Source organism: Jatropha curcas, chromosome 7 (genome assembly GCF_041381405.1).
Source record: "Jatropha curcas cultivar XTBG-Jc1 chromosome 7, XTBG_Jcur_1.0, whole genome shotgun sequence".
NCBI lineage: Eukaryota > Viridiplantae > Streptophyta > Magnoliopsida > Malpighiales > Euphorbiaceae > Jatropha > Jatropha curcas.
In genome coordinates, this window is record NC_143157.1 from 8,470,568 (window position 1) to 8,484,676 (window position 14,109).

At 33.7% G+C, this 14,109-nt stretch overlaps 1 protein-coding gene across 1 annotated transcript; it reads left to right on the forward strand.

The window, feature by feature from the left end:
- Positions 1-348: 348 nt before the first annotated feature.
- On the forward strand, positions 349-12,320 carry LOC105635757 (C2 domain-containing protein At1g53590). Its single transcript, XM_012218842.4, has 12 exons — positions 349-601; positions 688-762; positions 847-990; positions 1,495-1,590; positions 1,689-1,820; positions 5,980-6,132; positions 6,749-6,790; positions 7,241-7,301; positions 10,254-10,346; positions 10,430-10,613; positions 10,704-10,827; positions 10,949-12,320. Exons 1-12 carry the CDS (start codon positions 476-478, stop codon positions 11,912-11,914), a joined length of 2,196 nt encoding a protein of 731 aa, XP_012074232.1. The 5' UTR covers positions 349-475; the 3' UTR covers positions 11,915-12,320.
- Positions 12,321-14,109: the final 1,789 nt, after the last annotated feature.

Here is a 14,109-nt window from a genome sequence, read left to right on the forward strand (position 1 = left end):
TTTGCAAAAAAATCTAGTTTAAAAAATTATTAAAATTTTTCATTAAATACTAAATATGTATGATAGTAGTTTACACCTATTTTTATATATATACTAATTATAATTTAAAATACTAAATTTTTATATTTTCTTTATAAAAATTAATAAAAAATATATAAAAAATAAATTATAAATAATTATTTTAATTAATATGTTCAACGAGTAAAAATGCACAATTTTCAACACTAGTTTATATAAAAATCCAAATCTAATTACCGATCTGACGGTACATTTTCTTCTCTTGCCTCGTTGCTTTGCTCTTACGTCATCGTTTTTGGCTGGATAATAATAATAATAATAATAATAATAATGGAACTGTCTGCTTGCTTGACTGGAAGGTTTGATCTCAAGAGATGATCGGCAAGTTGAGAAGTGCGAAGGCCAGGAGACAGAAAATAGAGTCTAGTGATTACTGGGTTGGAGCTAACTGAGAGAGATGGATATAACAGAGGTATCGATAATACATCATGTGGGAATTGTACTGCTTTTGCTGTGGTTGCTTTCTCTCTTCAATCAATGCCATCCAGTCGCTTACTTCATTTCTTTGATATATCTTTTCGCGGTATGTAATCACTCAATTCTTTGAATTTCTTGATTCTTGTTTTTTTTTTTTTCTTTAAATTTTTTTGTTGATTTCTCTTTTTAAAGGTCCATGAAAGATATGTTATGAGATTGAAGAGGAAATTGCAGTTCCATGAAAGAAAGCAAGCCAATCAGAAAAGAGTAATTTTCTTTCTCAATTAAGTTTGGGTTCAAAAAGGAGTATATGCTTTTTAATTTCTTTTTCTTTTTCTTTTTTCTCTTCAGATGCTCTCTGATTCTGAAACTGTTCGCTGGTTGAATCATGCCGTGGAAAAGATATGGCCCATATGTTTGGAGCAGATTGTATCGCAGAAGATTCTTCTTCCCATAATTCCTTGGTTCTTGGACAAGTATAAGCCCTGGACCGCTGTATGAATCTTTCTTTCCTCTCTCTTATTTATTTATTTTTAATTTTAATATATGCTCTTTCCTCTTCGTTTAAATGTCATATTAGAGTACTGAGACATGGATATGATACTTTGACTCACTAACTTATCCTTTACAAAAACTGAAAAATTGTCCTTCACATTAGGTTGCAGATCAATAAATATTTTGAACAATACCTGCTGACTCTGACCTCCATATTCAATATTCATTCCCAAGTCCAAGTAGCAAAGATGCCCTTATGGTATTTAAAAGCCAACCTTTTAGCGTTGATGCAAAGTCAATTTTCCCCATTGAGATTTCTGCTTCTTATATCATCTATTTTGTGTCGAAACAACTTGAGAACAGAGGATTACTTGTTTTGAATATCATTTCGCTAATCTTCTGGCTTGTTGACCTGCCGTGCGTTAAATTAAATCCCTTGGAAATTTAAGTTCTCTCACTAACTTTTCTAATTCAATTTATGGATTGCTTGTGCTGAATGTGCAGAAAAAGGCTGTGGTTCAACACATGTATTTAGGAAGAAATCCACCAATTTTCACAGAAATGAGGGTTCTTGGCCAATGCGCCAGTGATGACCACTTGGTATTATTATCAACCATGTGGATCTCTCTCTTATTGTAAATTTTGTCTAGACAATCTGTTTGCTTTTCAAGGTAGAGTTTGAATGTGAAAAAATGCAGGCACTGGAGTTGGGGATGAATTTTTGCACAGCGGATGATATGAGTGCAGTACTTGCTGTCAAATTAAGGAGAAGGCTGGGATTTGGAATGTGGGCAAAGTTGCATATGACAGCTATGCATGTTGAAGGGAAGGTATGGAACTGAAATTTACTAATTCCATGATTGTTATATATGTTAATAAAATGCAACATGGACTAATTATAACATCATAATAACAAATTTTAAACTTACAAATAATTGAGCCTATTCCCCTCTTACTTTTCTTAACTATCAATATGAAAATTTTTCCTTTTGTTTTCAACACTTCCATTGAAGTGCAATACTTTCTAGTGGTTGACACGTGCTCAGGACAGACTAGTGCAGGAGCACCCAAGATGAATTAAGAAATTTTCTTTTGGTTTGCTTCTTTATTTAGGATTTAGCTAAATAGGAATGCTATTCATTTTAGGTTAGCTAATTTGGAATATTTTTCAGTATAGAATTAGAATTTGTCCTTTCTAATATAAATAGGACAGCAGCAATTGATTTTAGGGATTGTTTTTTATCTATGAATTCAGAATTTTAATTCTAAGGGTTTCTTTGAAATCGATATGTTATTTTGTTCCAACCAAAATCATCATATTCTAGCCTAATTGTTGAGAGTTAATTTGCCCTAAATTCTGCCCCTGCGTCAAGTGGTGTCAGACCGCAAAAAAGATCCTGAACTGCTACAGTATTTTCCCCCCTTTTCTGTTCTGTTCTAAACCATGTTTGGTAAAGGGAGAGATCTAAGTAGAGGTAATCAGTCCCAACAAATAGAGATGGCTGAGATATGGCAAATGATTGAGAATTTGACCCGGGCTGTACAAGCCTTGCATTGTCAGGAACCCGTGAAAGCCCGAATGGAGATTCTGGAAGGCAACCACAAACAACTCAAGGTTCAAGAGGATCTTGAGATTGACGAAGCCAAGGACGTAAACCCTTTTCATGAAGCTGGACCCGCAAATCGAGCGACACGAAGTGGACTACATGCCCTTGATTTGAATGGTGAAGAGATGAAGATTGAAGTAGCTGATCTTCATGGAGAGTTACATGCAGCATATTATTTAGATTGGGGAATAACAACATTGATAGATGTTGATGACCCTATGGAGAGTGAAAAGGAGAAAGAAGTTTCATATTTTGATGATGAAAACACTGAAGGGAGCAACAAGGACCTTATGGAACCAATCTATGATGAGTATGATGATGAACAAGAGCAAGAAATTGACCTAGTTTCTACCTAAGGAGAAAATACTGCCATTCAGCAGGTTCTTACCCCTAAAATAGAAGAACAAAAAGATTGGAATATTGAAGGTGGGAAAACAAAGGAAGATTGTTATTCTTCACAAAAGTATTTGCTCGTGGATGTTGATAGCGTAAAACTGCCAAAAGCAGATTGTTTGAAGCAAGTAGCCCGTGAAGTTGAAATACATCTTCAAGCAAGAAGGCTAGTGCAAACACGAAAAATTCTTTTTGTTGAACCAACTTTGCTTGCTTAGAAAAATGATGGATTATTTGAATGGCTTGTGATGTTGGTTGCCTTGCAAAAGCCTTAAGCACGTGGTATTCTAAGGAGAAGTTTACACAAATTGATCCTATTCTCATGGCTGAACTAAGCTTTTGTCGTCGAAGCTGAGTTCTTTTCAAACTCGAGGAGAATGATGCAGGAGCATTGAAGACTAATTAAGAAATTCTCTTTTAATTTCCTTCTTTATTTAGGATTCTTAATTAAATTAAAGAATGTTAATTAATCAGGAAATAATTTCAGTTTTCCTTCTTTATTTAGGATTTAGCTAACTAGGAATACTATTCAGTCTAGGTTAGCTAATTAGGAATATTTTTCAGTATAGAATTAGGATTTGTCCTAACTAATATAAATAGGATAGCAACAATTAGTTTTAGGGGTTGTTTTTTATCTATGAATTCAGAATTTTAATTTTAAGGGTTTCTTTGAAATCGATATATTATTTTGTTCCAACCAAAATCATCCTATTCTAGCCTAATTGTTGAGAGTTAATTTGCCCTAAGTTCTTCCCCTATGTCACAGACGCTTAACAAGTTTATGGTCCTTTAATAAATCTTGTCGCTTACCATGAACCAACCTTTTCTTAACCTAGGTGTGGGCTAGGATTTGGCCTAAAATGTGGTATAAGATCTTTTTGGCTTGCTAGGGCATTGGACTTTGATACCATTACTTTTTGTCATTGGGCTTGGGGAGAGTTCTCCAATTTACAACATCACAACATCAATTTTGAAATTAATACTAATTAGTCCTTTACAATTAATGAGATTATCCTATGCTAAAATGGCTTTAGCCACCTTGGTTTTTCTCACTCGACTCCTATTCCCCTCTTTTATTAACCCAATAGTATAGGGTTCTAGTTGGTTTCAATAGAAATTAAGCAATTGCAAAATTTTCTCTCTTACAAATTGAACTTCACAATAATAACAACTACTAGTACTAAGCTTTAATCTCAAACTAGTTAAGGTTGGATATATGAATTCTTTGTTCAATTAAGCACTTAAAGTAAAATATAAAATAGGAAAAATATTTTTGTGAAAAATATTTTGGAAAAGAATTTTTTAAAAAATAATTTATTATATTAGTAAATAAACAAAACATAAGACTAATAACAACTAAGCCTTAAACTAGTTAGGGTTTGCTGTATGGATTTTTTGCTCCATTTTGTATTGTTTATAGCTAAATCCTCACTAATATTCATATATCATAGATCCTTTGAGATAGCATCCCTCTATATAGTTTTAGGTCTACCTCTTTCCCATTTAGCAATCTCCACCTACCAAAGTATCAAACTTAAGAACTGAGACACATAGGGGTCTAGGTAACACATGATTGCACTTTTTGTCTAATGTGATCATTCCTGATCTTGTTCAATCTTGTATGACCACATATCTATCTCAACGTCCGCATTTCTACAACATTCATCTTATGAACAAGTTGGGATTTTGGTGCGCAACATTCACTCCCATATAACATTAACGGTCTCACCGCCATCCTCTGAAACTTACCTTTCACCTTATATCTTCCTCTCACATAGCACACCTATAGCACTCTTCCATTCATACACCCTATATGTATTCTATGAATAACATATTCATCTATTGGACCTCTCTTTTGAACATAAAGCCTATTGAATTGACTGCACTTAAGCACCATTGCACTGTCAAATCTAACCTTTCCTCCCTTCTTAAGCCAAACTGAACTTCACAACGTCATATAAAAAACATTAATTTTATCTGTACAACATGACAATGTTAAATAGAAAAATATACTTTTCTTTTGCTTTTCTTGTGTATCTCCTTTTCTAAGGTTTTGCTTTGGAAATTTTGTAATCTGCCATCTTCAATTATAATTTCTGCATTTTCAGACTCTTGTTTTATTATTATTTTTTTGATAGTTATTGACAAATGACTATAATCTCTTTTTCATGAGTACATAAAAATTGAATGAGTTATTCGTCAAGCATGACTTGACGTGACTCATATTGATATGCCTTTTTCTTTTTCGAATTTCCATTAGAACTTAAAAACATTCTTTGGTTATATAGCTTTACCTAATATTTGGTGTCTCTATTTTTGTTTATCTTTTTCTATGCTAACTTTAGGATGTTTGAACTTCTGAATATTTGCTTTGGAAAGTTTGCAACATGCCATCCTCATATGAATTTTTTTTTTTATTACATTGACCATTTGCTTGGTTCATTCACCTTTGAAATGGAATGGGAATGGATATGAATGTCTAAATTCAAAGAATCATATTCCAAATTTATTTTTTTTAAAATAATTAAATGGAGTTTGTTGCAAGAATTTACGTACACATGTATCATTTCAATATAAGTTAAAGTTTTTACGCATAAAAATACCAAAACTGTTTTGGGTTCCACATGGACCAAATGAAGTAATGGAATTCTATTTCAAGATTGCATTACAAATTCCATATGAGACAAATATGGTCGTTAGTATTGTTGAGGAGTTGTTCCATGGTAATAGAGCTCTTAACTCTAGCAAATTGCATACAAAAAATCGGATGGAACTTGTGGAACTTTGGATCTTTTGTGTCTTACATGAAACCTAAGATGTTTTCATTATTTTTTAATTCTTGGAATTATTGATGAACTTACTATCCTAGAATGTGACATCTCTTGGTCCACCCATTTTTAATAACCATCTCTTGAATTGCCGTTTCAATAATGTTACTTGCAATCTGATTAGTATTATTTTCAATTTAGTTGATTGCCATCTTTGTTAGGTCTTGATTGGAGTGAGGTTCCTTCGCCATTGGCCTTTCCTTGGTCGTCTGAGGGTATGCTTTGCTGAGCCACCTTATTTTCAAATGACTGTCAAACCTATTTTCACTCATGGGCTTGATGTCACTGAACTTCCTGGGATTGCTGGATGGCTAGTAAGTCATATTTGGGCAATTTATCAGAAAGATTTATTAATGTTTCATCCCCCTCTCTCTCATGGTCTCGTAAATATAGAGGATGTTTGATTTGGCTACTTATTTTTAACTTCTGATTTTAAAATATATTTTTAGACCTAGAAGTCAATCTAAAAATAAGTAGTTAAGTGGTTGGCCAAACTATTTAAAAGTTTCTTTTAGTTTAATTGTTTGGTTAACAAGTACTTAAAGTAACTTAATTTGTTTAAATAACAAATCCGCGTATATTAATTGAATAGGAAGTCTTAGGGTTTTCCAAAATGAGATGATGTTTGTATTTTAAAAACTATTAAGATAATATATATATTTTTTACTTGGTCAAAGAGTGATGTTAAAATAAGTAGATATTCAAAAACAAGAAGTAGCTTACTTATGGCTTTTGACTTATTTTAAGTTTTTTTTTTTTTTTTTTTTCTTTTAACTTCTTGTAAGCCAAACTAAACGCTATTCTACTTAAAAGTAGGTTTGATTTTCTTCTAAGCCTAACCAAGCATCCTCATAAATGGGCGCACACTCAAATCCTTTACCAACTCATTAACTCTATCCAAATCTTACATGCTGTCTTTCTCATTTTTAGGATAAGCTTTTGTCAGTTGCTTTTGAGCAGACACTTGTTCAGGTAAAGGTGCTTTAACTGTGATGACTATCAAATTGATTCTGAACCTTGTTTTTTCCTTAAAAGATCTGGACAACTGCACGAATACACAAATTTTGGCTTAATGCATATTTGTGTCTCCTATTTTACCAAACACTTCAGTTCTTGTGTTCTATTAAATTGAATGCTTTAGTTGTCATACAGGCTACATTTTTTATTTTTTTTTGTTCCTTTTCAACCAAAACTACATTGTTTTGGACTTATTTTGCTAATAAAAACCAAAGTGCTGAGTTTTATAATATTGGACCGAATTGTTTGATTTGAAAATGAGGACCAAACTATGTATTAGTTTAAACCTCATGAGTTTTCTGTGCTAGTCTCTTCATAGTTCCTTCATAATTCCTTAGCCGGCGATGACAGTTTGCTTCATATTTTTTTGAAAATTGACACATGTAATTCTTGCCGTGCTTGTAGCCCAATATGCTTGTTGTGGATGTAGAGAAATTTGCTTCAACACAACCAGGTGATTTAACAGGTATTGTTAATAGGACTTTATTATGAGTTCATGATTTGTGGATTATTTTCGTCATTGAATGCTCTACTATTACAATGCCTTGAATAGAGAAGTTGACTCCTTATTTTTCAATGTTAGGAGATTGATGCTGCATATTGAATATAGTGTTCCTCCAAGTTGAGTGATCATCTATTTGTTTTTCTAAAATCGTATTTTTAGAACTCAGGTTTCAGCTATTAATAGTGGCTTGAAATTATTTTCAGACGCTGGTATTAGCATTTTTCATACTATGTGCATTTTTCAGTTTCATTTTCAATCCACAATGATGAGTATTAATTTCCGGTTTTATTTTTCAGCAAAAATTGATCATGAACTATTTTCATCTTCACTTTTCATCAGTCACTTGGTCATTAGGCTAATTACTTTGCAATCAATTTGTTGCTGCATTATTAGAGTCTCATGCCCAAATAAGCTAAACCTTGGGATTATGTTCAAGCCCAGCAGGACAATATTGGAGATAAGCCAACCAGTTTATGTCCTAGCTAGCGTCTACCGGCTTGTTAATGTTTGGTCAATTTAAGTCCAACATGATTGCACTTGATAGGTGTATTAGGAGATGAATCCAACATTAAATAATAATAAAATAACTAAAGCACTTATAATTGAATATGCGGTGGACTCGACATAAGCCAACTGTTTTTGTGCAAGTCAAACCAATACTTACTCACTTATAAGCCTATGTGTGTGTAGGCCCAGTGGATTTTTAACAGCAAAAATCTCATCTTTAGAGCATTCTAAAGACTTGAACCAGCTCACTTTACCACAGGTAGCACATACAATGCAAGCACAAGAGTACAGAAGATGCCTAACAGACGAGTCCTTCCAGAGAGAAATAGAAAAGAGAGTAAAAAAGATAGACATTGGATAAATTCACACTAGATATGGTCAAATTTCTAAATTTGCAAGTTTAAACAATATCAAGAGCAGCCCATTACTCAGCAGGTCACCTTCATTGGTAATTGTTCGGATCTCTCAGCCACTCCAACCATTAGGAAAGCAAGTTCGGTTTACTAGTACTGGTTGCATGGTCACATTTCATACTCTAGATATAGAAGTGACAAGACAAGCCCGAAGCTAGCTAATGGAGATGTGGTTAAAGCTCATGGAAATGGTTCTATTGTTGTTAAGACTAAGAAAAAGTATTAAAACTTATCCATGGTCTTATTTATGCCTTGTCTAGATCAAAATTTGTTGAGTGTAGCTCAAATGTTAGAAATATGTTCTCTGGTTTTTACGAATAGATATTGCACTATTTGTGGTCCAACTTAGTGTGTGACAGCTTGTGTCAAGATGGTTTCCAAGAGCTTTCCTTTTTAACTTTGATTCTACCAATCAAAGTGTTAATGATATGGAAGACAGAGAATGTTGTGAATGATGAAAATGGAGTCAAGTAAAGAAGAAATTGAAATTAAGTTACGAAGATACATATTTAGGTCTCGTGGTTGCATAAATTCAAGGAAAGGTTCAGTTGCTGTTCCTGGTCCGAAAAATAATTTCCGTCTTCATTCACAAGTTGAGACCAAATTCTTGCTAGAAAGCTATAATTCTGATTTATTTGAATCCAAAAATTATGAAGAAGCTTCAAGAAACTTCAAGAATCAGAGTTTGGCAGCAAGGTTTGATGGAAGAGTTATCAATGATAGATTAAAATTTGGAAATCAAGCTTGAGCATTGCAGGTCTAAGGGTCAAGCTGCTAACATTCTAACCAAGTCTTATCTAAGGAAAGATTTGAATTTATAATGGAATGCTTGGAGCATCAAAGAAATTCCTCAAGTATTGAAAGTTGAAAATTTACTTAGGTATTATTTAGCTAGTTTGACTTTTGAATGGGATTTTTTTTTTTTTTTTGGCTGTAAGCTTGTTGTTCCAGCAAGCATTTGGGTTAGGTGGCAGGTAGCGGTTGAGTTTGAGTATTCAAGTAAACTACCCATGATTTAGTTATGGGGTAATGCCAAGCATGGTCAGGCAACACTGTCATCCCTTTTATACTTTCTATCTTGTAATTAGATCTATAAAAGAAATCAATGAAATTGTAGCCCATTTTGAAGCTGTAAATACCAGAACCTATTTTGTGTGAGTGCATATATGCTATTTTTTGAGAATAATAGGCTCTACCATTTCTCAACAAGTCATACAATGTTGAGTGAACTTGAGGATGACAACACGCGATACAAAATTATGATTTACTTTACTGTGGATTGCAAGGTTAAATATTTCTGCTAAATGCATGAAACTTTCCTAATTTTACTTTTTTACTTGGTGGTTCATTTGATTTATTTGCTCTAATTGCAAATTGTTCATCAAGTTTTGAAAGGCTTAAAAGTAAGAGGAAAAGGGCAAAATTCATTCAGAAAATGGATAAAAAAAGATTATTAAGTGCACTGCAGCCTGCAGCAGCATTATTTTCTTATCAAACGGGAACAATTTTGGAAAGCTTTATGCAGTCGTTTGAAGTTGGCGTATGATTGCTATTACACGTGATTAGGATGTCTGCCAAACATATCCTCGTTACGTGCTTTCTCTTGGTAGGGTTAGGTATTTTGCTTGTTTGATCTATTTAGGAGGTCATATGTAATATCGGAGGTTTATATGAAGGCTTTCATGTAAAGTCTTTTCTCATCAATGGATTACTAATTTTTAAAAAGTGCAAACAAGAATTTTATAAAAATAGCGTTTTGGTTTGAGCATTTGATGATTCATTTGGATTACATGAATCGGGCTCTCCATGCGACTGAGCAAAGTTTAATTGATATGAATTATCATTCTGTTATAGAAAGACTAATGATGGTTTTGATGTTTGCTAATACCTTCTATTAGCTATTCTAGAAGTTACTGTTATGTGGCAAGCTTAACTGTGTTGTGTTACATGCAAGCTGGATGGTTACCTTTGTTAGTGATTGTTTGCTTGTCAGAAAGTTGGTTCTCTGTGGATGAGAAGGAACCCATTGCTTATGCCATAGTTGAAGTTGTGGAAGCATCTGACGTGAAACCATCCGACTTAAATGGTTAGCTTTTTAGCTGTTGTCTTTTCATCTCCTCCTTTTCCCCCCCAAGTAATGCTGATGGTTAGTTTGATTCTATTTTTCAGGATTGGCTGATCCATACGTGAAAGGACAACTCGGACCTTACAAGTTCAGGACAAAAATACAAAGAAAAACTTTGGCCCCAAAATGGCATGAGGAATTCAAGATCCCCATTTCCACATGGGAGTCCGCTAATGTGCTAGCTATTGAAGTTCGTGACAAGGATCATTTTGTTGATGATTCTCTTGGGTTTGTCTTTTTACTTCTCATCATTGCCTATTTATATTTTCCTGTTATATCATAATTTTCTGTCATATCATGATCTGCTATTACATACAGGCATTGTACCATTAGTATCAATGATCTCAGAGATGGTGAGAGACATGACATGTGGTTGCCTCTCCAAAACATTAAAATGGGAAGACTGCATCTTGCAATAACTGTTCTTGAAGAAAATATGAAGGTAATTTCTGCAAAATTCTAGCAAACAACAAATGAAATATGAGGGTTTCAAATGTTAAATTAAAACATCCTGCACTTGTCTAATGGGCTATCCAAATGGTACCTGTAATGAATTTGTTCAGGGGGTTACGAATATTTTCAATGGAGAAACGTTGAGTAAGGAAGAAATACAAGATTCCTTTGTAAGTGAGATTGGAAATAGAACTTCCTTTCCATCATCCACATCAGACAAATTTCACAGTGTGGATAATTTTGAGCCTATCAATGTTGAAGGGCAACAAGGGACTGGCATCTGGGTCCATCAACCAGGAAGTGAAGTGTCACAAAAATGGGAACCCAGAAAAAGCAAGAGTGGGAACCTTGATAATCAAACCCAGGGAGTTCATGATGATTCAGTTGGTGACACTCATTCAACAGGTCCTGGGTCCTTTAACAACGACAGTAGCAGTGCTGATGAAAATGCTGAGGGTAAAAATCGAATGAACAAAGTCCGGCAGGGTTTACGCAAGATTAGCTCGGTGTTTCATAGAAGTCCCAAAAATGAGGATAGTTTGGGCAGTAGTGGGGAGACTGTTAAATCCCCTTATGCAAACATTAAAGCAGTTAATCAGAAGGAGATTGGTGTGAATTTCATAGTGGAAGACAGACTTTCTGGGACCACAATGAATAAGAATCTGAAGGAAGTTAATTCGAGTCCTGAGGGAAGTGGTCCAGAAAGCCCAGGAAAGGGAAATGTCAAAGACATGGCGAAGGGTATCTTAAAACATGCTGAGAAGTCTGCTCGTACCATAAAGCATGTACTTTCTCGTAAAGGGTCAAGAAAATCTCGAGGAAATCCATCTGATGTGACAGAACTAGAAATTTATCCTGGGTCCGACTCTTCAGATGATGAATCTCTTACACCGTCTCAAGTTCAAAGAATCCCTATTGTTTCCAGTTCCACACACTCCCATTTTGCCAATGACGATTCTGATAAAACCTGGGAGAGTGGTGTCCAGGCTGGTTCAAGTGAGTTTGTGAAGGACACTGAAGGCCAAATGAAGAAGGTGAATGTGGAAGTTCTGGAGAGGATAGAGGAGACAAGGTGAGCTGCTCCTATGGTGGTACCGGACTGGACTTCTCTGGAGAGAGAAAAGGGTAGCTTAATCCAGTTGAAATGCTGCAACTCTTCATTGTACATAAATCCGTACAAAGTTATCATTGACAGGTTTGGAGAATCTTGATACAGCTAAACACACTGTATTTGTTAATTTGAGACCCGATTGAATTTGTTCTTATTAGCTGTTGCGTATAGCGTCTATAGAAACATGCTTTCTTTTTGTAAATTTCGTAAGATTCTTTTTTTTATTATTTATTATTAGATTATGTTGGATGTATGTAACTCTAAAATTCGGAATTGTGGGATTATGTATTTTAGTTTAAACTGGACAGGGAGTTGCAGCTTTTCTTATTTCCATTTAAGATTTAATATAAATAAATAATATTTTCTATTCAGATTTTATGATTATATTCCCATGCAAGAAATAAAAAATAGCAAATTATTATCAATTTATTTTAAGTGATGTTATTTTGTATTTTTTTACAAATTTAATCCTTGCATATACACGATGCGAACCAAAAAAAGAAATCGTATGCACTCACTCTCTCGCGTAATTTATTCGATACAGAAAGGTTGCACAGCCATTGCTACTAAATAATTCATTACTTTTTTCTTCTAATAAAATCAACTTGCATAATATTAGGGCTCAATTGATTCGGCAGTGCATACCAGTTTGTTGATGCTGGTCGAAAAATCAGCCCCAAAACTGAGTCCCCAATTCGCAAGAGCTTACGTGTGAATATACAGCATAGATAGTGACAAGAGGGCCATTTAGATCCGGAACCCATGAGACCTAGATATTGAATACGTATATGATATTTTTTTATTTTTCTATTTATTTTCTAGAAGGTGCACATTATATAGAGGGAACTCTTAGGATGCTTATAAATAGGGAAAGCTATTATTGTAATATACATAAATAAATCCGTTTATCTCTTACGTTCAAATCACCTTGTATTTCTTTTCTTTTCGGGTTAATTATAAATTTATGTCTCAATTTTACCAAAATTTCTATTTTAGTGTTTGAACCGAAAACTTTTGAAATCAAGTATCTTAAGCCTTTAAAATTTTAAAATTTTACAATCAAGTGTTTATTGCTTACATGGCTAGCCTGAAGTCCAAATAGGACGGAAAAACAGTAACACGCTGTAAAGTAAACTGAGATGGACAAAATTTAGTTAGTTGACTGCAAATGACGTGTCATGCTGAATAAAAAAATAAAATGACAATATTACCTGAATTTGACAACACGCTCCCATCTTCAATCTAGGGTTTAATACTCCCCTATTGAAAGAGTGAGGCGACGAAATCATGAGAGAGCAGAACCCTGATGAAAACTCTAGTTTGCAGCAAACCTAGGAAGTAAAATGGTCTCCCCTCTCTAATCTCTCCTTAATATTACACTCTATAGTTCAATATAAAAGTACCCCTCCTTTTTATGTTTGAGCATTTAAATCTCGTCAAAACCCCCTTAGAAGAGCACAAGGATTACTAAATCTGACTTAAGCTTCTGTTTAAACCCAACTGGAGTTGATAATCAAAGAATCGAAAGAGTGAGTTATCCTCTCTTTCTTCCTTTTTCTTTTTTCAACATAAAAACACACTTTATCCTCTCCCTATCTCTCTGTGATTTAAATTCAGTTTGTAGCCGAGCATTTGAATTGAGGTTGGGTAACACCATTATCTCATCATCTAAGTGGGTTGTTGGCTCATGGGCCAAATATTTATTTCGAGATTTTGATGATTAAAATAAAATAAATAAATTTAAATTATATTATTTGTGCTAATAATATTTTTATGCAGATTATATAAGGAAGGTAATAAATAAACAAGGCAAGTCCTACAATTTCAAGGATCATAAAGACTATTGAAGACCTTAGTGGTTAGATTTTTAGGATTCATTATAGTATAGAGAGAACATTCATTTATAAGCACAAAATTAATTTCTTCTCTCTTTATCAAAAGAATTTTTCGAAAATAACTCTTTAAAAATAAAAAACTTTTTCGTTTCTTGATTATCTTACCTAAAATGGAAAGAGATCTTGTCTCAATCGTTTTTAGTAATAAATATCTTAGAAAAAGCTTGTTTTAGTTTTTCAAAAATTATCCTCATAAAGGTTTGAAATTTATTCACTTACCTAAATTAAAGAGACTTTGTCTCAAACGATTTTGGTAATAAGAATA

What these genes read in the sequence shown, in the direction of transcription:
- LOC105635757 (XM_012218842.4), top strand. Translation starts at nt 476, where the DNA reads ATGGATATAACAGAGGTATCGATAATACATCATGTGGGAATTGTACTG. An exon ending in CTTTGATATATCTTTTCGCG is followed by an intron (nt 602 to 687) that starts GTATGTAATCAC and finishes CTCTTTTTAAAG; the next exon opens with GTCCATGAAAGATATGTTAT. An exon ending in TTTGTTGATGATTCTCTTGG is followed by an intron (nt 10,614 to 10,703) that starts GTTTGTCTTTTT and finishes TATTACATACAG; the next exon opens with GCATTGTACCATTAGTATCA.